At 48.1% G+C, this 21,712-nt stretch overlaps 1 protein-coding gene across 1 annotated transcript in view; it reads left to right on the forward strand.

The window, feature by feature from the left end:
- Positions 1-21,712, forward strand: part of pigg (phosphatidylinositol glycan anchor biosynthesis class G (EMM blood group)) — a 56,833-nt gene that overhangs the window by 23,649 nt on the left and 11,472 nt on the right. The window contains exons 8-11 of the mRNA XM_030368452.1: positions 1,471-1,752; positions 11,054-11,517; positions 12,768-12,959; positions 20,401-20,716. Coding sequence (XP_030224312.1) covers positions 1,471-1,752; positions 11,054-11,517; positions 12,768-12,959; positions 20,401-20,716 — 1,254 coding nt within the window. The remainder of the gene's footprint in view (positions 1-1,470; positions 1,753-11,053; positions 11,518-12,767; positions 12,960-20,400; positions 20,717-21,712) is intronic.

Raw genomic sequence — 21,712 nt, forward strand, 5'->3', positions numbered from 1 at the left:
TCGAGAGAACAAATCTGATTTAATGGACTCCAACAGCTCAGACCTATGCTTTATAAGGACTAATTGCATAGTAGGCTTTTTTTTTTGTACCGTCCTGTTTTGATCAGTATATATGCCAATGTTGTTATCAATAAAAAAACATTGGACCAAGGCAAGCCGATGCACTTCTCCATGTTGATAAGAGCATTAAAATGAGAAAAATTAATGGGACAAAGAATTCAAGGGATATTTAGCATAGAATTTTTTTTTTTGATTAATCTTGAGTTAACTATGGCATTAATGCGATTAATCGTGATTAAATATTTTAATCGCTTGACAGCCCTAATATATACTGTGTGTATATATATATATATATATATATATATATATATAAATAAATAAAGCATTTTCCCAAAATGGCTCAATATCGTGGTGATTTATACCGCCTACGGTATGGCCCTCCTACTACTGTACACAGTCTTTGGATCCACACTGTGTCTGTGTTTTAAGGGCTTCCCTCATCTTCAGGGTTTACTTTAATTTCTGTCTGATTTGTCGGCATGATGAGAAAAAGTTTTACCACCATAACCCCTCATTAAAGTCGAACTTCCCTTGCAGTTAAAACATTCATTGTACTTCAACATTGCCTTTTTATACTACTGAAACTATACACTGTAGAAGGCTGCGGCAAAAAGTGAATGAATCACACAATAATTTGAAATCATTCTGATTTAATTGCACTTCACACTCGAGAGAACAAATCTGATTTAATGGACTCCCAACAGCTCAGACCTATGCTTTATAAGGACTGCAGAGATCCATGTGCAGACTGTCTCTCAGCTCTGCGGCGGGAACACAATTATTTCAGTTAAATAGCCGGAACAGCCCCCCCCCCCCTCTGTCCCAGCCCCCACTCCTCTTCCCCTCGCTCATTGAGTTACAGAGAATAACGAGAGCAAATTAAATAAGGAACACAATGCATGAATTATACTCAGGGGGAAACTCCCGTACAGTCCTGATACAGTATACCCCACCATTCCAAACTTCACCCAGACAATTTCATGTTTTCCATGAAAACGCACACTTTTATTCCACCGTTTCCAGCCGTGCCAACATAAAAAGGTTTTCCACTCGTCCATTTGACTTTTAACACGATTTGCTTAACAATGTACCATTAGAACCAAGGAGTGATGGTGGCTAGAAATGGGACTCCGTACACCTGTAGATATTCCATTAGGATTCAGCTGTTTCCAGATGTAATAGTCATTGAAAATGTTAACAAAGTCCAGACTGTGTTTCTGATTCATTTAATGTTACCTTCATTGAAAAAAAAACAGTGCTTTTCTTTAAAAAATAAGGGACATTTCTAAGTGACCCCAAATTTGTCGATGTACGTTAACGACAAGGCCACTCCAGAGTCGGTACGGCTACGGACGGCGTTTGTGTGGTCGTCGTCCTCCCCCTGACCGTAGCTCCTCCCCCCCTCCCCAGCTGCTGCTGGTGCTGCTGCTCGCCATGCCCGAGGCGCTCAGCGGCGCCGCCCTGGTGGACGTGCCGGTGCTGCAGGCGCTGCTCTCGCTGCCCTTCTACCTGCTGTGCCTGCTGCTGGCCTCCGTGCACGTGCTGGTGTGCACGTCGGCCGGCAGCGCCTGCTACCTGTGCAGCCTCTCCTGGGGCCTCGTGTTCACCGCCGTCGCCTTTGCCTCCGCCACCTTCTGCGTCCTGGTGTCCATGGCGACGCGGCGCCTCCCGTCGTGGCGGACGACGTCCAAGGTGAGTTTGACGCGCGTCGAGTTACCGTGGGAGGCAGCGATGTGCGTGATGGAGTGGGGGGAGGTGAGGTGAGCCTCACAGATCCGTTTGTATCTGGGCACTGGTCCGACAAATCGACGCTTAGGAAACCGAGAAGGTTTTATACACCTCGCTTTACATGAAGACATGACGGCGCAAAGGAAGATTTATCTGGCCCTTCAATCAGACCTGCTTCGGATACCAATCTGAGGAGAAAAATGTTTTTTTCTTTAGGGGGGCAATTTATAAACGACAGAAGGAACGACTCAAAGGAGGAGGGTGTGAGTGGTCGCTTGGTCAATATGGAATGCAGGCGCTGTCTGTCCTCATCATACCCCCATACGGGCCCACAGGCTGTCAGGGGGGGGGGGGTTCACTGCACACCGCGATAGGCCTGTCCCTCGCATAGGATTCTGTTACTTCTGAGGCTTCGCTGGCAAGAACATGGTTTGAGTTTGTTGAGCTAATCCACTCATACAAGTGGCCACTGTTTATGAAGCTGCCATCCGTTGATGGTTGATACATTTTTAGTAAATGCGTCATATTGACAAATGTGCAAATGTACCTTAGACATGTTGTAGGAAAGGTGGGACCCTATAGGAACCTGTTCTTATATATATATTAGAGCTGTCAGTTAAACGCGTTATTAACGGCGTTAACGCAAACCAAATTTAACGGCATTAAAATTTTTATCGCGCGATTAACGCAATTATTTTATAAAAAAAAAAAAACTTTTTTTTTTTTTTTTTCTTTGGCTCAAAACAAAGAAGCAGTAGCCTGACTGCTATGTTCAAATGACATTTGTTCAAAGCAGTCGTTTAATTGCACTATAGGCTCTTCTTTGTATCGTCCTGTTTTGATCAGTGTATATGCCAATGTTGTTATCAATAAAAAATCATTTGCACAAGGCAAGCCGATGCACTTCACCATTTTGATAAGAGAATTAAAATGAGAAGAATTATGGGACAAAAAAATCAAGGGATATTTAGCATAGAAAAAGAATTTGCGATTAATCGCGATTAATTAGAGTTAACTATGACATTAATGCGATTAATCACGATTAAATATTTTAATCGCTTGACAGCTCTAATATATATATATAAAAATAAATAAGCATTTTCCCAAAATGGCTCAATATCGTGGTGATTTATACCGCCTACGGTATGGCCCTCCTACTACTGTACACAGTGTTTGGATCCACACTGTGTCTGCTCCAGGAAACCTGGAGAAAACACTCTCAAACGAGCAGGGAAACATCCCATCTGCTCATTTCATGGATCATGAAATTAGGAGGTTGTATCAACTCCAATCCCAGAACACCAAGTGTTAGGGGAAATCAGATTTCACACAGCCCATATATAGTTCTTAAAACATGTTTATTTTGTATCGGTGTAGCTGCCATATGTCCAATTTCTTCAGAACATGATCTTGAGGATTAGGTGGCAGATGTGTCTGCTGTCTTTTGCTTTTTCACACTTGGCGCGCTTCATGATGGAGGTCTGCTTGTGGAAATGATTTTAGAGAAACAGTAGCAGTAAATAAGGGGAAGGTACCGAAACAGGCCACCAGCGGTTGGGAGGAAGTCCCTCATTTTTTGGGAGGCGATCCGATGGATAAATGATGTTTAAAGCCAACTGCATTGATTCAGGGCTCATGAATTATTGGATGTCAGGCACAAGGAAAACACTAGTCTCACTGATACAAAAAAAAAAAAAAAAAAAAAAAAAAAAAATGCTCATCTACTACTGCTACTGTATTGGTAGGGGAAGGGAAATGGCCTCATCAACAACCCTTTAATTAAGGCCAATCGATGTCGTTAACGTCCATTAATGGCAGCCCTAATGGGCACGAGAATGTAAAAGTCCACTGATAGAGAACCTCCCCGGGTTGGAGTGTAGTTCTTCAGAGGAGGACTGCCAGCCTGCTTGTGTTTCTATTCTGTTGTTTGGTTTAGTCCGACTGTTAAACAAGGCTATTGTTGCTCCACTCAGCGTGGACGGATGTGAATACGGCCAGCCGTCTGAGAAGCAGGCTCTATCCATCGCCGCACATGGGGCGTTAATGTCTCCTGACGGTATGGATCGATCGACCCGTTAACTCCCGTATGCCTCCATCAAACTGTACGGCCGTTTGGTATGCAGCCGGCGAGGCTGAGTGCATACGGCTCTGGAGTACAGCCACAGAGAGCGCTCGATGCACGCATCAGAGGTGCTTGCGTCACTCTCCTTCCAGCGTGGGGAGATGCGGTGGTGATGATATTTAAACTGCGCTTATCCTCCATTTGGGTTAAATATGATGGAAAGCGGTCGGACGCACCGACGTCAGCACCAGCTTGAGGCCACTTGACATTTAACAGAGAAAGCTACCTAAGAGAAAAGGAGTGACACCGGTTCAATATCATCCTCGCTCAGAGGATTGCTGTCTATGTATAACATCCACAAGCCCAGATGCCTGTGTGATGTTGGTTATTCTGGTTATGCATTCTATTCACATCCAACGGTAGCACTCTGCTGAGGGTAGAAAGCAACTCCACTTGTTGCACTATTGACGATGTGTTTAAAATGATGATGCCGTATCTGTTAATCAATGTTCATAGCGTCAGCTGGGCCTCAGCTTCCTACCCCTCGTAATGGACCTGTGATAATGATGTTGCTCTACTACTGTACTCGGGGGGGGGGGGGGGGGGGGGGGGGTGAACTCCCATTCATTACTTTGTTGTGTTGCTAGATCCCCTTGTGTTTTACATTGATTAGGTGAAACACTTTTCACATCTTAAAGCATAGTTTTATTGGCACCGCTGGAATGAAACGAGAGGTTGTTGGATCAGTCTTTGTCTTTTAAGATGAGGACGATATGCATCTTGCATGTTACTTTATTTGTTCAAACATTCCATATCGAGGCAATTGTAAGTGAGAAAGCATTTAGCTTATTTTCAATCAAGTTCATCATATGTTGACATGAGCAAAACCAAAAATAAAAACGAAAGGTCTCTCAGTCTGTCTCTATCTCTCTATCTGTCTCCATCTCTCTCTCTCTCTGTCTGTCTGTCTGTCTTTCTGTCTGTCTGTCTGTCTGTCTCCATCTCTCTGTCTGTCTCCATCTCTCTGTCTGTCTCCATCTCTCTGTCTGTCTCCATCTCTCTCTCTGTCTGTCTGTCTCTCTCTCTCTCTCTCTCTCGCTCTCGCTCTCGCGCTCGCTCGCTCGCTCTCTCTCGCTCTTTCTGTCTCCATCTCCCTCTATCTGTCTCCATCTCTCTCTCTGTCTCTGTCTTTCTATCTGTCTCCATCTCTCTCTATCTGTCTCCATCTCTCTCTCTGTCTCTGCCTCTCTATCTGTCTCCATCTCCCTCTATCTGTCTCCATCTCTCTATCTGTCTCTCTATCTGTCTCCATCTCTCTCTATCTGTCTTCGTCGCTCTCTCTGTCTCTCTCTCTCTATCTGTCTCCATCTCTCTCTATCTGTCTCCATCTCTCTCTATTTCGTGGAGTGTTGGTTCTGCTGAATAAGCAGGATCGCAGCCATCTGTCCTCTCTGTACACTTTGCCAGAATTCATTACTTATATATTTGTTTTATGTTGTGTTTTCTTGCATTAGTTTTACAGCTCTGTGTGATTACATTGAGGAATGTGCGATATACTGTACGCATCTGGTTATTGCTATCGCTGTAAAAGGCCCCAAATAGTCTGGAATTGTTATGACTCACCGGACCATGTAGTTGAGTGACGGGGGATATAAGAAATTATAGAAGAATAAGAAATTGAATAATCTTTTTAAGTTCCTTCTCTTGTTTTAACGATTCAAATTTCCACAGTTTTTGGGGTAAAAACTGAACTCATCAATACGTTTCCAGAACAATGGAAGCTTCCCACAAAGGAGGATGCACTGCAGATGTGCGGCGCGGGCTGGCCCTGGGGACGTTCTTGTTTGTGTATATGTGCGTGGGTGCGTGAGCATATTCATGTTCTTGAGAGTTTGCAACGCCCCCAAAAACACAACAAGATTAAAGAGTCTTGAATGGGGCTTTCCAAAGTTCACTCCAGTCACAAGACAGAGCAGATGGGAAATATGGTTTGTATTTCATGGTTTCTTTTCTCCTTGTTCCAGGGGGAACATGATGCTATTGCAAAAAAGTTACATTGCATTACATGAGTTGCATTAAGCCTGGATGGCTCATATTACAAGGATTTTTATTTTTTTTTGCAAGTTGGGTATCTAGGTTTTTTGTTGTATCTAAGTCACATCTTTACATAAATGGCCCTATTTCCGATTCAATGTGTTTGTGTCTGTGTCGGTGTGTACGTGTGTGTCGGTGTCGGTGTGTCTCAGGGTGTGTGCGCATCAGAGTGGGTGTTTCAGTGTGTATGTGGCGGCGTCTGTGTCATTGTGTGTATGTGTGTGTGTACGTGCGTCGGTGTCATTGTGTGTATTTTTCAGTGTGTGTGTGTACATGCGTCGGTGTCATTGTGTGTGTGTGTACGTGCGTCGTGTCAGTGTGTGTGCGTGTGTGTGTGTGTGTACGTGCGTCGGTGTCAGTGTGTGTGTACGTGCGTCGTGTCAGTGTGTGTGTGTGTGTGTGTGTACGTGCGTCGGTGTCAGTGTGTGTGTACGTGCGTCGTGTCAGTGTGTGTGTGTGTGTACGTGCGTCAGTGTCAGTGTGTGTGTGTGTGTGTGTAGAGAGCCAGTGATTTCCGAGGCCCATGGGGGTGTGTCGGGGCGTGCTGTCTTGAGGCCGGCGCTCAGTTGAAGCGCGTAACGAGGAGAGGGCCCCCAGCAGGGCCTTAAGGCTGCAGATCTGTCATCCGTCCTCAGCACTCTTGGTTTGAGTCAAGCCCTAGTGAGGTGCTCAATAATATACCGCAGTTATTATAATGCCTCTCTGAAGCGGTCTCCCTGTGGAGACTGAGAGCTCTGTTCTATCTGATTACGCACGGTGTCCCATCATGACCAGACCGTCCACGATGGAGCGTAGAACTCAGCAGCTCAGACCGATTAACAATAGCTGTAATAAATACATGTGAATGATGAGTTACAGCGTATAGAATGAATGCGGCAACATTTAGATTTGCAGTACAGTGAAGATGCACTACCGGGTACCAGCACAGGAATCGTTTCACCAGCGCTGTTGTTACGATGACAGCTGCTGTGAAATTGTTTGCTTTAATGGCTTCAAAATGCTTTTTCCTGACATTGTGTCTCCTTCTAGACTACATGTCTACAATGTGCTCTGTATCGGAAGGAAATGATTGGATAGTGCCGCTGACATTGCTCAAAGGGCTTATCAAACAAACAAACAATAAGGACATTTATTCAAAACACAACATAGAAAATCACACACAAGACAAAATAAAATCGAGTGAAACTTGTAGGCTTCTCCTTCTGGAAGCATAGCCAAGGCTGTGGTATCGCTGGTTTGGCACCCCGTCCTCCCAGTGAAGTATCCTGCTGTCGCACGCGCAACGTGGCACTACGAGACCCGACGTCTACTGAAGGTCTTTATATCGGGGACTCTACTGCAGCGGTGGTGGAGAAACGGGCGAATCATCTCGCAGTCAAATGAACCGCAACACAACAATGAACTTCGTCTTTCAAGAACTTTCTTCGTTCCCTCAGTTTAACAACGTTAGAACAATTTGAAACGCCTTCGGGGCTCTGGAAGAGGTGGGAATCTCATTGCTGTGCTTTGAGACAACATGAAACATCATTGCGAGTTGTTTGCCGCTCCTTCAATATGGTGTGTTTTAGTAAGTAATACCGGGTGTTACGATGGGGCCTGATTTGGAGGGATGTCACGTGGAATGCGATCGTGTGCGCTCCTTGTCCCTGTCTGCCCCGGTTCGGTGACGCATCAACAAACGCCGCTGAGGAACAACACGTCGTTTTAGAGGAGCGCTTCAGTGCCAAGGCCACCATGTGAATAAGTGGAACCCCTGCATGTTTGTGTCGGGCGATCTGCATGCCCCGCCGGATCGGTGTATAATATGACAGGGAGATGGGCTGACACGCAGGAAGTGCCATTTCGCTTTCAAGGTGTTGTCATCCTGGGAGCCGGGAGCCTTGAGATGTGGGGGCCGCGTTGTGGGGAGACTGCATGATGGGCAGGGCCCCTGGTTCAGCAGGAGACGAGGGGGGGGGGGGGGGGGAGAGGGGGCACGGCAGGCCTCCTCTGGGCCATGACATGTTTTAGCTGAAATATGGTTAGAAAATAAATAAGTAAATACTAACAGCTTGCAAGACATCCATTTTTTTTGTCAGTAATAGGGTGTGTGGGTGTGTGGGTGTGTATGTGTGCGCATGCATAAACAGACCTTGTGTCTCTGCTGTCTGGTTTAACCCTGAGATGAGAACCCCGATTTTTTTAAATGGGCAACAGAGGATGTGCGAGAGAGAGTCTTTTAGAGTGACACCGGTATCAAATACTTCCTAGATAATGATAATATATGGTAAATGTATTCAACCTAGAAGCAATGTTTTTTTTTGGAGTTCCCGTTCAATGAACCAAGGAGAATTGGCCACACGAAATCGTCAATAAATATAAATAGCGGGATATGTGTTGAGGCAAAAGGTGTGGCCGTTTTCTTCTCTTAATAGGCATGTAGCAGCTTAGCTTTCTTAACATCTTATGGGACAGGCCGAAAAATCAATACATTCTATAAATTATTATTTGTATTATTATTATTATAGTATACATTTCTTCATACAATTTGCGAAACCAAGAAATGAAATTGAAATAGTATATTCTGAATTATACATCCTTTGAATGACATAAGGTCAATGTTTTGGTTTAATATCTGCAACGTGTCTCTGTCACAAAGCATAACTTAAATGACGTCATATAGTTTAGTAAATAGTTTAATATAAAATAGTTTACCATGGGTTGGTTTAACTTCTACAATGTTGCACCGCAAAGGTAAATTAGAAAGCTGACGGGGAATGCCTTTGAACACAGTGTCCAAATGTAATTTTTAATTTTGTACCCTTCCCTAAAGTGCTTACATTATTACTTACTCTACCTCTGAATTTTATTGAATACTATATGAAACACATTAACTGAACAGAAATGAATCGGTTATAATCAACCAAGTCAACCAAGCAGTTTTAAGTTTAGCTTAATTTTTGTGCAATTGTAACCCAGAATCCAGCCGACGGCATTAGCAGGTTTTTCAAGATGAACTGAACTGAAATAATCAATATCGATAACGTGTTAGTTATGACCATTATAAAGAAAATTACACTAAAATAAATAAATAAAAATCAATATAGCGTTTTTTAGCAACAAAAGAAAAAGCGTCTGTTAGTATTAGAGCGCCGATGAAGTCACTGGCATGGACCATGGACCTATTAAAGAACATGGTTTATTATCTGCCTAATGACATGGTTATGAAAGGACCTGAAAGGCATGTTAGATGCACTTCGGGAGATACACCCGCGGATGAGCATAGATGCGAGGCGGATTCACAGGTGTCACGTTTACTTTAGGTGGATGTTGGAGGTTTACTTTCTGTTGGATGTTGATGGATATTGCACGGATACATCTTACTATGAAACTACTTCTTCGGGTTTAACGCCCTCTGCATCAGCAATCGGCTAGTTGGCGAACATCAGGCTGAGTAGAAAGGGACATTTGTGGACTTCTGTTTACAGACCCGCCGTGGTTTAATTAGCAGCTTGGAAACATAGATCTGTGCTATCGTCGGTGTAATAGTTTATTCACTTTATGGTCGGAGTGCTAGCTTGTGGAGAATCACATGACAGGGGCTATCGGAGGGTGAGTCAGTTTAAAGGCTCCCAGCCATGTATTAAGGGCTGGTTTCCTATTCAAAGGTAGCCTGTGGAAATGTATGATTACCCCAGCTGCCTTGGCCCTATATAATTCATTACTGCTGCCAGGTTGTTGTTGTGGTTGTTTGCTTTTCCGTCGCCATTTCAGCGAGCCTCAGAGCCCGACTCATTACCTGCTATGGCTGCTAGAGCCACAGAGTAGGAGTAGGTTACCATGCCAGTGACGTAGCTGATTGTTGAAATCCAACTTGGAGGCGCCCTGTAACATTTTCACCGTACAATTCCCTTTTAGCAAGTTCAGCCATTTTTAGTTACTGTACCAATGAGAAGGCAGATACATCTGTTGCATCAACTAAACTTCAAATTTCAGTTCAGTTCATCTTTAAAGGTCAACTCTAATTGAGGTCTAAGTGAAATGCAATGAAGTCTCCTGTTCGCATCGTGTGGAGATGGATTGGAGTTGTGCTAAACTCTGATAATTTTATCTCACCGCTTATTTCATCTCTGGTTCCAAAATGACACCTTTACTCAGATCTATTTTTTCAAGTTAGCACCAGAAGCTGATTTTGCAAGACTCCTTGACTGCAAAAAATCCTTGATTTGTTCCTCGTTAATTAATATAAATTCCCATTTTAATAAATGTAATATTTTGTCCCTGCGTGAGCAGTAACTACTCTTGTATGTCCCTGATATTCAGAAATTATATCCAATCATCAAGATTATTACAACCCATGACGACAACATCTCAAATAATAAGCTCCTCCCCCTCATGCTCCTCCACAATTGGCCAACCTACTGTGAAATACATCACATGTCATGATCTCATCAACTTTGAGTAATAGACTGACCCCTGACTCACCATTATTTCTGCTTTCCTCAGAAAAGTCTCACCTGAGGGATGTGAGCACTTGTATGGGATTTCATCACCATAAACCATCATAACCCACTTTATTACATAACCTACCGCTAGATTGTGGAGGAGTCAAAACAGGCCCAGTAGCAAACTGGTCACCAGGCTGTAGGACCCCACTGGATGGGGCTGGATCCCGCATTGTGTCCCTGCTGGGGCATTAGTTGTCACCACACCACTTTAATATTTCATTTGAAGGGACTCTACGAGTGCGACAAGTTGAGACACAACTTTTATGGTCTTGCTACTCCACATTCTCTTTTTTCATGCTTATGAATATGAAGGTCAGCCTTGTCTTTCTTTTAACACTTAGATGCGCTTTAACCTTTAGATGGCAGCAAACTCACAAATTATATGTCCAGTATAGTTACCCTTTAAAACTACAACAAAGCAGAAAGGGCTTAATTTGGGCCATGTACAAAACACACAAGCAAGGCCTTTTGAAACCTTTGGATGGCAGCAGTCTTATAAATGAAGTGCATTGTGTAGTTACCCTTTAAGAAGACCACAACGCAGGCGATGTTATAATTTGCTGTGTGTCCAGAGGAGGCTCGGACCCTAATTGAGATGACCCTTGGCTCCCCTTCCTCCCAGAGCGGCGGCGGCGGCGGCGGCGGCGGCGGCAGTGGGTGGTCCCTCTCGGAGCTGGACATCCTGCTGCTGGCGGGCACGGTGGGCCACACCCTGAGCCTGGCGGCCAGCAGCTTCGTGGAGGAGGAGCACCAGACCTGGTACTTCCTGCTCAACACGCTCTGCCTCGCCGTGTTCCAAGACGTGTGCCGCAAGTACTTCAGGGAGCAGCGGCGTCCCGGCGCCATCGGGGAGAACCGGGAACACCACGAGGAGGAGGAGGAGGAGGAGGAGCGCTTCTTTCTGTCGCCGAAGGGCCGGCGCCCGTCCGACCCCTCTCAGCCGGGCGGGGACCCCCGGTCCCGGGAGAAGTGGCTGGCCCTGGCCACCCCCCCGCTCACCCTGGCCTGCTGCCGGCTGCTGCGCACCCTGAACCAGACGGGGGTGCAGTGGGCCCACCTCCCCGACATGGGCCACTGGCTTAACAGGTGCGTACGAAGCATCGCAGTAGAACCCAGGGCAACCCCCTAGAACCTTCTGCTTCGTCATAGAGAGTGTTTTTCGCCGCAGCTCAAAACGTAGATCTTTCCTCTGCGTTAATTCGCAATATTTTTGAAATATTCTTTTTATTCGACACGTTTCTGATGATTGTCATCCTTTTGTTTTTACAATAACAGCTTGTGTCCTTTTGTGTTGGCCTAGCCTCACAGATGGATGCTTTAGAGTCTGCTGAAGCCTTCGTCAGTGAATCATGGGGTCATCTCTGGCGTTTCTTCACCAGAGAATGAAACCAGGGAGAAGCCTTCATTTGTAAAGGAGAATCCCTGAGATGATCAGTGATCGACCAACATACCCTACAGACCATCTCAATTAGTTATTACCCCTCCGACCATCCCGTGGCACCGGCAAGGCAGAGAGTGCTTCAACCCCGTTAGTATTCTGTCAGCATGTTGAGAAATTGTATATTCTTTAACATGTGTGTCACGGGGGGATAAAATGTAGACAACCCACCTCTACCGCACCGCCCCTTAGCACTTCACAGCTTCCTGCCCATCGCTCACCTCACAGGGTCGAAGTATCATCCCTCGCTTCCAGCTATCAGTGCTCCATGCAGGACCAGAGCGTGCGGGATCGAGCAAACACTCCAAACACAGAGACACCTGCCTGTCTGATAGCAGCTTCTCTTTCTGACTTCAACACGTTGTAATTTCAAACCATTTACACGCCGACTAACTTAAGGATTTAATTCGCGTCTCTTTAAGTTCTTCGTCTCTGTGTTTTTTTTTGTTGTACTTTTGCTGCAGGATATGGCTGACATTGTTTGACCTTGGCTAACTTTTCCCCCTTTCATTTGGGCACCAATAGAGAGTTTACTTTCACTCTGCCCTAAAACACACACTTGACACAGATTAGATTTGTGCAGTTTGTTCGAAGGTGTTTCTGGCCCTCCTTCATTTCATGTGATTGTTATGTCATTCATAACACCTTAAATAATTCAACGTTATCCACTACAACAAAGACCATCCCACACTCACACACATTCCTACACTCACCTACAAACACACACACACAAACACACACACACAAAAACACACACACACAAAAACACAAACACACACACACAAACACACAAAACGCACACACAGTCGCACACACAGTCACAGACACACACGCAACAACATGTAAGACATTGCTGTGCCCAGCGCTTCACCCTGTAATATTGATGCTTTGTTTGCAGCTCGGAGCACCGGGCGGTGTTGTCTCTGCTGGCAGCCCTCTCCCTGGTCCTCGTCTACTTCCTGATTCAGCGCCGCTGCTCCTGGGTCTCCCGGATAGCCCTGGCCCTCGGCCTGGTGGGGGTGTACAGCTACCGGGCCGCTGTTGGCAACGTCTGGTTCCCCTGGCAACACGGCAGCCAAAGTGTTTCCAAGTAAGTTGGGGGGCACGTCCACCGTGGCGCGAGACACCTCTACACCTCTATACCATAGTCTACACCCCTATACCTCTACACCTTTACACCTCTCCACCTCTACACCGCTATAACTCTGCACCTCTTAACCTGCTGCTCTGTTTTTCACACGCCTATATATAGTAGGGGTGTCAACAATAATCGATTTCGGCGATGCATCGCAATGCGGGGCATGCACGATTCAGCATTGATGCGGCAACGTGCCATAATCGATTATGTCGCTGTTTATTTCCGGGCCTCGAGTGGACAATAGAGTTGTGAAGTACATGCTAAGCGGCGGCGCTAGCTAGCAACAACAACAACACTAGCCTGATTTCCACCGGGGACGTAAGCGCCGCGGTCACCGCTGCTGATCGCTGCTATTCTAATCAATGCAACCATTTCCACCGTCTCAGCAGCGTCCCAGAAGCGGCGTAGCACTTCTATTTTTGACGCGAGCCGTCAATTTCAACAGAGCAGATCGAGCCGGGCAGGAAGTGAAAAAGTAAAAGCCATAGAACATCCGGTCAATTTTCAAAATAAAACACAGTACTCAGCTCATGTAGCCTATCACAACTTCACATCAACATAACGTCATGACCGGTGGCACCAGGTCAGCAGTCAATCAATCAAAGGGTCTAAGAGGGTCGGCAACATGGATGACGAGAGACCGATTGTCGAAGTGGAGCAACATAAAATAAATTATGAAATATATCATCCTTTTTATAAGGACAATGTCAGAAAGGACAAAGCCTGGGAGTGAATGGTGAAAAAATTTGGCTTATTGTGTGCAGTAGAATTTTGATGCATCGTAGAATCGAATCGACTTGTTACCTGGTGAATTGTAATCAAATCATGTGGGCAGTGCCAATGCACACCCCTAGTATATAGCCCTCAATAACACTCCCCCAGTACATGCTTTTGAGTGTATTCAGTATAACGGTGTAGCAATCTGCACCCGGAAAGTTGGATTCACAAACAGTGCGAGACAAAGCATTGTTTTATGGGGATGTGTGTGCGGTGAAAGTTAACGAGACGCGGGGGCCCTTTGGTAGTCGGCCATAAGGCGGGCATTAAGAGGGCCCCGGAGTCTGGGGGGATGTGCACATCATCGACAAAGCCCGGCGCGCGCAACGCTCCCTGCGTTTGGGCCTGAAGTGGCTCCAGTCCCCATGCGATCACTTCACTGCGTGCTGCGTTTTGCAATCAGGTGTTATTTTATTCCCCCCGCCGCAGCCCGTGGACGGGGCCGGTGGAGAGGTACTGCAGCTGGCTCCGACCGCTGTCCAGAAATAATGAGTTTGCCGCGCGGCGTGCTCCCGGTGAGCTTCTCTTTGTGTTGCTTTTCCTTTTTTTCTGGTGACCCCTCGCCTCCTCATCATCCGGCAGCGGGCTTGTCCTGTCCTGACCCCCTCTGCCCCCCCGCCCTCATTAAAACACACCACCTATCAACTATCAACCCGTCAGACGCAATACGCACCCGCGCATGTACGCACACACACGCCCGCGCTCATAGTCACAATCTCAAACACACACACACACAGACATTCTCTCCCACACACACACACACACACACAATCTCTCACACACACACACACACACACACACACACACACTTACACACTTACACACTTACACACTCACACACACACACCCCTACCTCAGGAGCCACAGATAGAGCATGTCAATGTCTGTTTTCTCTTCAAGGGAGTGATTCACAGTCTTTACCATGGGTGTATAATAAGAAGGGGGGGGGGGTGTTTGGGGGGATGACCCTGATCGCTTGTTCGCGTGACCTTCTGTCCACTACATGAATTATCCATTCGGACATTAATCCATTCATCCTCATGCACCCATAGCACAGCATTTTATCGACCTCAGTGAGCTGGATGGTGGAATAATCCGGTGTTCCTTTGGGATGATGTCATTGGTCTCTGTGTGAACACATGTGTATGCATGTGTGTGAGGCGTGTGCAAGGCGTTGTGCCGAGGTGTTGAACTTGTTTATCCTCAGTCTCTGGTGCCACAGGGAATGGTAACCAAAGCCGAGGTCGTCCTCGGTGAAGGGTTGTGTGAACACAGCCAGAAGCTGTTTCCTGATGGCTGTGGTGAGGGTAGCCCGTACTGGTGGTCTATGGACATGTCTGGTTCTCTCTGGTCCCTTCGGTCCTGTCTGGTTCTCTGAGGTCTCTCTGGTTCTCTCTGGTTCTCTCTGGTTCTCTTTGGTTCTCTCTGGTTCTCTTTGGTTCTCTTTGGTTCTCTCAGGTCCTCTCTGGTTCTCTCTGGTCCTCTCTGGTTCTCTCTGGCCCTGTCTGGTCCTGTCTGGTCCTGTCTGGTTCTCTGAGGTCTCTCTGGTCCTCTCTGGTCTTCTCTGGGCCTATCTGGTCCTGTCTGGTTCTCTGAGGTCTCTCTGGTCCTCCCTGGTCCTCTCTGGTCCTATCTGGTCCTTTCTGGTTCTCTGAGGTCTCTAGTCCTCCTCTCTGGTTCTCTCTGGCCCTGTCTGGTCCTGTCTGGTTCTCTGAGGTCTCTGGTTCTCTCTGGTCCTCTCTGGTCCTCTCTGATCTTCTCTGGTCCTCTCTGGTCCTGTCTGGTTCTCTGAGGTCTCTAGTCCTCTCTGGTCCTCTCTGGTCCTGTCTGGTTCTCTCTGGTTTTCTCTGTTTAAAGCCTGCTGCCAGACTGTGGTAGTCTTGGGAACATAACTCCCGAATGTACAGCGGAACGATGCTCTCAGTTAAATTAACAAGGTCCCTAAAACGAGAGAAGACGGAGCTGAACTTGTACCTTTTGGTCTGGAGGATTTACATCAGTTAAAACAAGCCCTGGTGGCACTGATGCTCATTATCAGTCCTCAGGATTAATTCAACGATGATCATGGTCGGCATGTGTTGCGTAACACATGTGTTACAGGGACTACTGCCACGAAAAAGGGTGAGATCTGTCTGATGTTGGCAGGAACACGTGTCAACGCTTTCACCTTCGGTGGTTGTGACGAAGATTGGGGGCATTATGAAGCATTTGTCCTGCATCAATCTGCGAGATCAGCTCGACACGACGTGGAACGGTGTACCCAGAGGACACACGAAATCTTGGCGATATCTGTGACTGTTGTCTCCATCGCTCTCTCCCCGTCTCCCCTTCTCCGTCTGAAACAAAGCTTTGGATGTACCACTTGCTACACAATCAGATTAGTCACTCAACACATTTTGCGTGGCCTCGGTTTTCTGTTTTTGTGCCGGCTCATTTTTTTCCCTGAATATCACCAGCAGGTTTTCAAACTGGTGGCATTCTCATCCCCCTGACTGACAGGTTTCCTGAGAACCCGCCTACCGCTCACATCAAACATGACCGCTTTCTCCTTGTATCTCCACACAGAGGGAGGCGGTTTGTGGGACCGCCACCTCGTTTAGAGATGTCTGTGCTCACAAACCCTCTTCATAAAGGGGAAATGGAAAGGAAGGCAACTACCTTCAAAGAACCTACTGAACCCTCTCCTAAACCTCCACACACGCACGCACACATGCACGCACACACACAGGGGGCTCAGGAGGTAGTTTTGAGTTGTCCCTGAGCAAGACGCCTCACCCTAACTGCTCCCGACGAGCTGGCTGTCGCCCTGTGTGGCTGACTCTTCCCACGGCTAGTCTGTGTATGAGTGAATGTTGGGCAATATTGTAAAGCGCTTTGAGTGGCCACTGGTTTGAAAAGCGCAGTATAAATGCAGTCCATGAACTATTTACCATTTTCACGCACGCACGCACGCACGCAATCCCACACTCATACGTTTTGCTTAACCATGAGCCAACCACATGTGTTATCCATAGTTTATTCTAGGCCTAGGGCCCTCCTCCTCCTCCCAGGTCCAGCCTATCCTGAGCTTTGTTAATTAAATAAAGCCGGCACCCTGTGACACGCTGTGTGTTAACAGGGAGACTACAGCGTGGCATTGTTGTGCAGCGGCTGTAATGAGCGTCGTTCACACGAGGCGCCTGTTTTTTAATAATTTGTATTTTTTTATTATTATCCGTGCCCCCGTAATCACGCAGCAGCTATCTGAGATGATGCTCTCGTTTAGTCAGGAGGGAGGGGGAGGAGGGAGGGAGGGGGGGGGTGAGGGGGAGGACGAGGGAGGGAGCGGGTGAGGAGGAGGAGGAGGGAGGGAGGGAGGGGGAGTAGGAGGGAGGGGGGGGGGGGTGAGGGGGAGGACGAGGGAGGGAGCGGGTGAGGAGGAGGAGGGAGGGAGGGAGGGGGTGAGGAGGAGGAGGAGGAGGAGGAGGAGGGAGGGAGGGAACAGGAGGGAGGGAGGGGTGAGGAGGAGGAGGAGGGAGGGAGGGAACAGGAGGGAGGGAGGGGTGAGGAGGGGGAGGGAGGGAGGGAGGAGGAGAAGGAGGGAGGGGGGGAGGGAGGGAGGGTGTGAGGGGAAGGAGGGGAGGAGGAGGGAGGGAGTGGGTGAGGGGGAGGACGGGGAGGCTCAGCACAGCTGAGCTCCCAGAGACGACGATCGTGCCAAGAAGACGCAGCCCGGCTCCAGCAGCGGTGGAGGGGGGGGGGGGGGGGGCGGTGGGGGGCTCAGCTCGTTACATAATTAGACGGACGCCTTTTGTCTGGGCTCCATTGTGATGGGGGTCTCCAGAGACCACCAGTGGCATTTCGTCGGTGGAGACATTTCCACGGTAACGGGCGGGGCGGTGGGTTTGCAGAGAGCCGGTGACTATAGGCTCGGCTGTCGGCCTCTCCTTCAGTCGGTTCTTCATCCGAGCACCCACCCTAAACCCCTCCCCCGGACCACCCATCTACACCCCCCCCATGGATAACGTCTCCCCACTGAATGTTACGCTGACGGGCGACAGATTCCAGGTGACGCTCCCCTCGTCGTTCGACGGGGAGAGATGTGCGATCTTTACCTGCTTTCACTTAGTCATTCAGGGTAGAGTAGCAGATGCCTGTTTCCAAGGTAACCTGTTGGTGGAATCCAGCAATCGGTTCCACTGGTTTGACAGGCTATCATTTTCTGCCGCCGCCGCCGATAGAACTGCGAACACGGGGCACGTATAGACGCTGATTAATTCAGCCGCGCTGCTGGGCTTTCGAGCACGGGGAACGTGGTCCTCCCGCACGATCCACCAGGCCAGGACACAGCCCGCCTTCACATTGTGGTCGTCGTCATCATCCGGGGCGGCGTGTGGCTGAGGGAGGTTGAGCAGGTTGGCTGCTAACCAGGAGGTTGGTGGTTCGATCCCCGGCTCCTCCGAGTGTCGAGGTGTCCCTGAGCAACGCCTCACCCTGACTGCTCCTGGCGAGCTGGCTGTCGTCCTGCGTGGTTACCACGGCCGTCGGCGCGTGAATGTGTGAATGTTGGGCAACATTGTAAAGCACTTTGAGTGGCCGCCAGTTAGAAAAGCGCTATAGATATGTAGCCCATTTATCATTTATCAATTGTTTCCATTCGTCGGTGGTTGATGGGAGTTATTTTTGATCGGTGTAATACTTTGCAGCCGTCCTTCCAGACGTCTGAGGTGACGGCTGGCACCCTGAGCTTATCCGCTCCTGAATGTAAATCCAATTTTTGCAATATCACATCTCATCTGCTGTGCAGCCAGCCCAGACTACAAAACCGACACAACGATCGTCACTAAACTGTTAGCTTAGCACCGGGAAAGCGCTGGGGTTGAGGAATAAAACATGATGATGGCGGCGGTGGTGAGGGCATGTTTAATATGGAAGACACCGAGGACCGCGCCGACATTATGCTTATTAGCGCGTTGCTCCGCGGGCGCTCCATAATAGAGGGATGGTTTATCTCCTCCGGCAGCAGCTTCCTCAGTAATCTCTGCCACTCTCCCGTGGCCGGGCTTTTGTTGTGTTGTTTGTTTTGTACCTGTACCGGAGCGCCGCGAAAACAAAAAGGGGCCTTCATCTCTGGCGCCGCACTCAGCGCCATCTGCTTCACTTTGTGTGTCTGGATATATTGACTGCAGATCAAGTTCCCAGGCGGCGAGCGTTTGAACCCCCTCGGTCGGTCGGTCGGCGGGCGCGGCGACGCCGGCCGCGAGCCGCGGCGTTCTGCTCAGCGCCGGCCCGCCCTGGAACAGGACGCTCGCTGAGCCACGATGCTGCGTGTGTTACGGGTGGATTTAATTGCCTTTGTAATTGCCTGCAGTTTTTCTTTTAAAGGTTTAATTTGAGACTTTTGTTACCTATTAATTATTGATGGCTTTTGAAATGGATTCTGGAGGCATAAGCCTTAGAAATGCAAATACTTCTTTTGGAGCCTTGCCCGGCCCTGGGCTGTCTGAATGAGGATCCATTTCTTTTGGTCAAGAGAGTACTTTAAGCTTTTTTTGCCCCAGTAAAGGATCTTAGCGGGCCGCTGTGATGTGGCTAACCGCTTTAAAGTTGGCTTTCAGTATGATTGAAGACGCCAGGGGCTCGGGCAGGGGTGGGGGGAACGGCCATTGGGGATTAAACCGATGTTTGGCGCAAAGACGTCGTCTACATTTTCATCGATGGTTCTAGACCCGTTCTTGATTGGAGGAGAGGTTGTCAATCAAAGATATTGTGTCCATGATTGGCGTCTTATTTAATTTAATTTATTGTATACTGGCAAACGTTCTGCCTCTAAGGGGAGAAGGCTATAATTAATACGACTAGAGATTACATAATTTGATATTATGCAGAAACGTGGTTGATCTCGTTATCAGAATGTGACGTACATAACTGTAGGGGTTTAATCATTTTCCGAATCCACTGGACCATTTCTTTAAATGTTTAATCAGGTACTATTGTATTCTCGTTAATTAAAAACATTTACAAAAACACCAGCGCAGATGGCTATCTCTGTCCATTGAGGCTGTGATCTGGATCCTTATCTCAACCGTGTGAGTTTTGGTTTAGAACGCGCTCCAATGTCGTTGGATGATTCACGTCCACACAGTTTGATTTGCATCGCCCTTTGTCACAATTACATTCACAGAAGGGGCTTCACGGGACCACTGCCCTGAACTGAGATTCTGCTGTCGGGGGAGAAAGCAGCTCAGGAGGTAGAGCGGGGTTGACTGGTAACTGGAAGGTTGCTAGTTTGGTCCCCAGTGTGGAGGTGTCCCTGAGCATGGCGCCTCACCCTGACGAGCTGGCTGTCGCCCTGCGTGGTTGACTCCGCCGTCGGTGTGTGAATCTGTGCATGGATGGTTGTAAGTCGCTTTTGATAAAATCGTGGATAAAATCCCTTAAAAATGTAAATCGAAACCCCTTAAACCGCGCAGGCCTTAAGGGGTATTTGAGGTACTTTTGCTTGCTTACTGTATTATGCATCGTTTCTGTGTTTCGACCGCGGCCTCAGAACCGCGCCCCCTGCGACCTGTGTGTGTGTGTGTGTGTGTGTGTGAGACTTTCTAACGCGCTCTCTTCACTGCCTTTCCTCCGGCAGGGGCACAGTGGAGGCGCGCTTCGTATACGTCTTCGTGCTGGGCATCCTGTTCTCGGGCAGCAAGGACCTCCTGCGCTCCCAGATCGCCGCCGCCGCCGCCGCCGCCCCACTGAAGCGCCGGGGCTTGTGGGAGATCTACAGCGGGCTGGTGCTGCTGGTGGCGCTACTGTTCCGGGCACACAACCTGCCAGTGCTGTGCTGCTGCCTGCTGGTCCAGAGCCTCATGGCGCGCTTCATCTGGAGGAAGCTGCACTACGACGCCGCGCAGACCACCATCATGCACTACTGGTTCGGACAGGCCTTCTTCTACTTCCAGGTGAGGGTCAGACCACCGTCATGCACTACTGGTTCGGACAGGCCTTCTTCTACTTCCAGGTAAGGGTCAGACCACCGTCATGCACTACTGGTTCGGACAGGCCTTCTTCTACTTCCAGGTGAGGGTCAGACCACCGTCATGCACTGCTGGTTTCGGACAGGCCTTCGTCCCCCCCAGGTGAGGTGGTCGCATTTTGGTGACATTCAGGGGGTTTAGCAGATGCTTCTATCCAAAGCGACTTACAATAAGTACATTTGTGAGAAGAACGAGAAAACAACAATACATCGCTTTGTACAGTTAGGATGTTCATAGAAACAAGTGCCAAGCACTAACAATCGCTACGTTAAACTATTCCCCGTATACAACAGAGATAGCAAGGATAAGACGCTACACGATGCCAAGCACTACTTTTAAGCACCAGGACGTACAACGTACAATAAGTGCGTAAGAGGAGTCTGGCAGGGTAAGGTGGGAGGCTGTTCAGAGTCCAGGTGAACTCTGAACAGGTGAGTCTTGAGTCCTTTGTCCTGACGTCGGCAGGGAGCTCGTTCCACCACTGCGGTGCCAAAACAGAGAAGAGCTGTGACTTTCACCTCCTCCTGCGCTAATGGGTTTGTTTATACAGCACCCTTCAAACACGGGGCCACTCTCAGCACTCTTAGAAAGGGAGGAAGAATATTTTCAATGGATTAACGTCACATTTGTTGACCTGCGTCAGTGTTCAAAGTGTTTCTTCAGATGGCTATTCACTGCAACTTGTAAAAGCGTTGAAATAGACGATATTACCTCGGACATTGTGAGGCACGGGTATTTCACCCTTACAGAGCTCTGCAGATGATTACTTTCTGCAGAACAACTGCAAGAACATTAGACAGTTGTATTGGTCTCCCGTCGCTGTGTTCTCCCTAGCGATGGAACGTGGAACATTTCTTGCTGGTCTCTGTTCTCATAGAAACGGGATTGACTCTCTAATTGCGCAACAGCCCCTCCGCGCTC

The sequence above is a fragment of the Gadus morhua genome, chromosome 10 (genome assembly GCF_902167405.1).
Source record: "Gadus morhua chromosome 10, gadMor3.0, whole genome shotgun sequence".
Lineage (NCBI taxonomy): Eukaryota > Metazoa > Chordata > Actinopteri > Gadiformes > Gadidae > Gadus > Gadus morhua.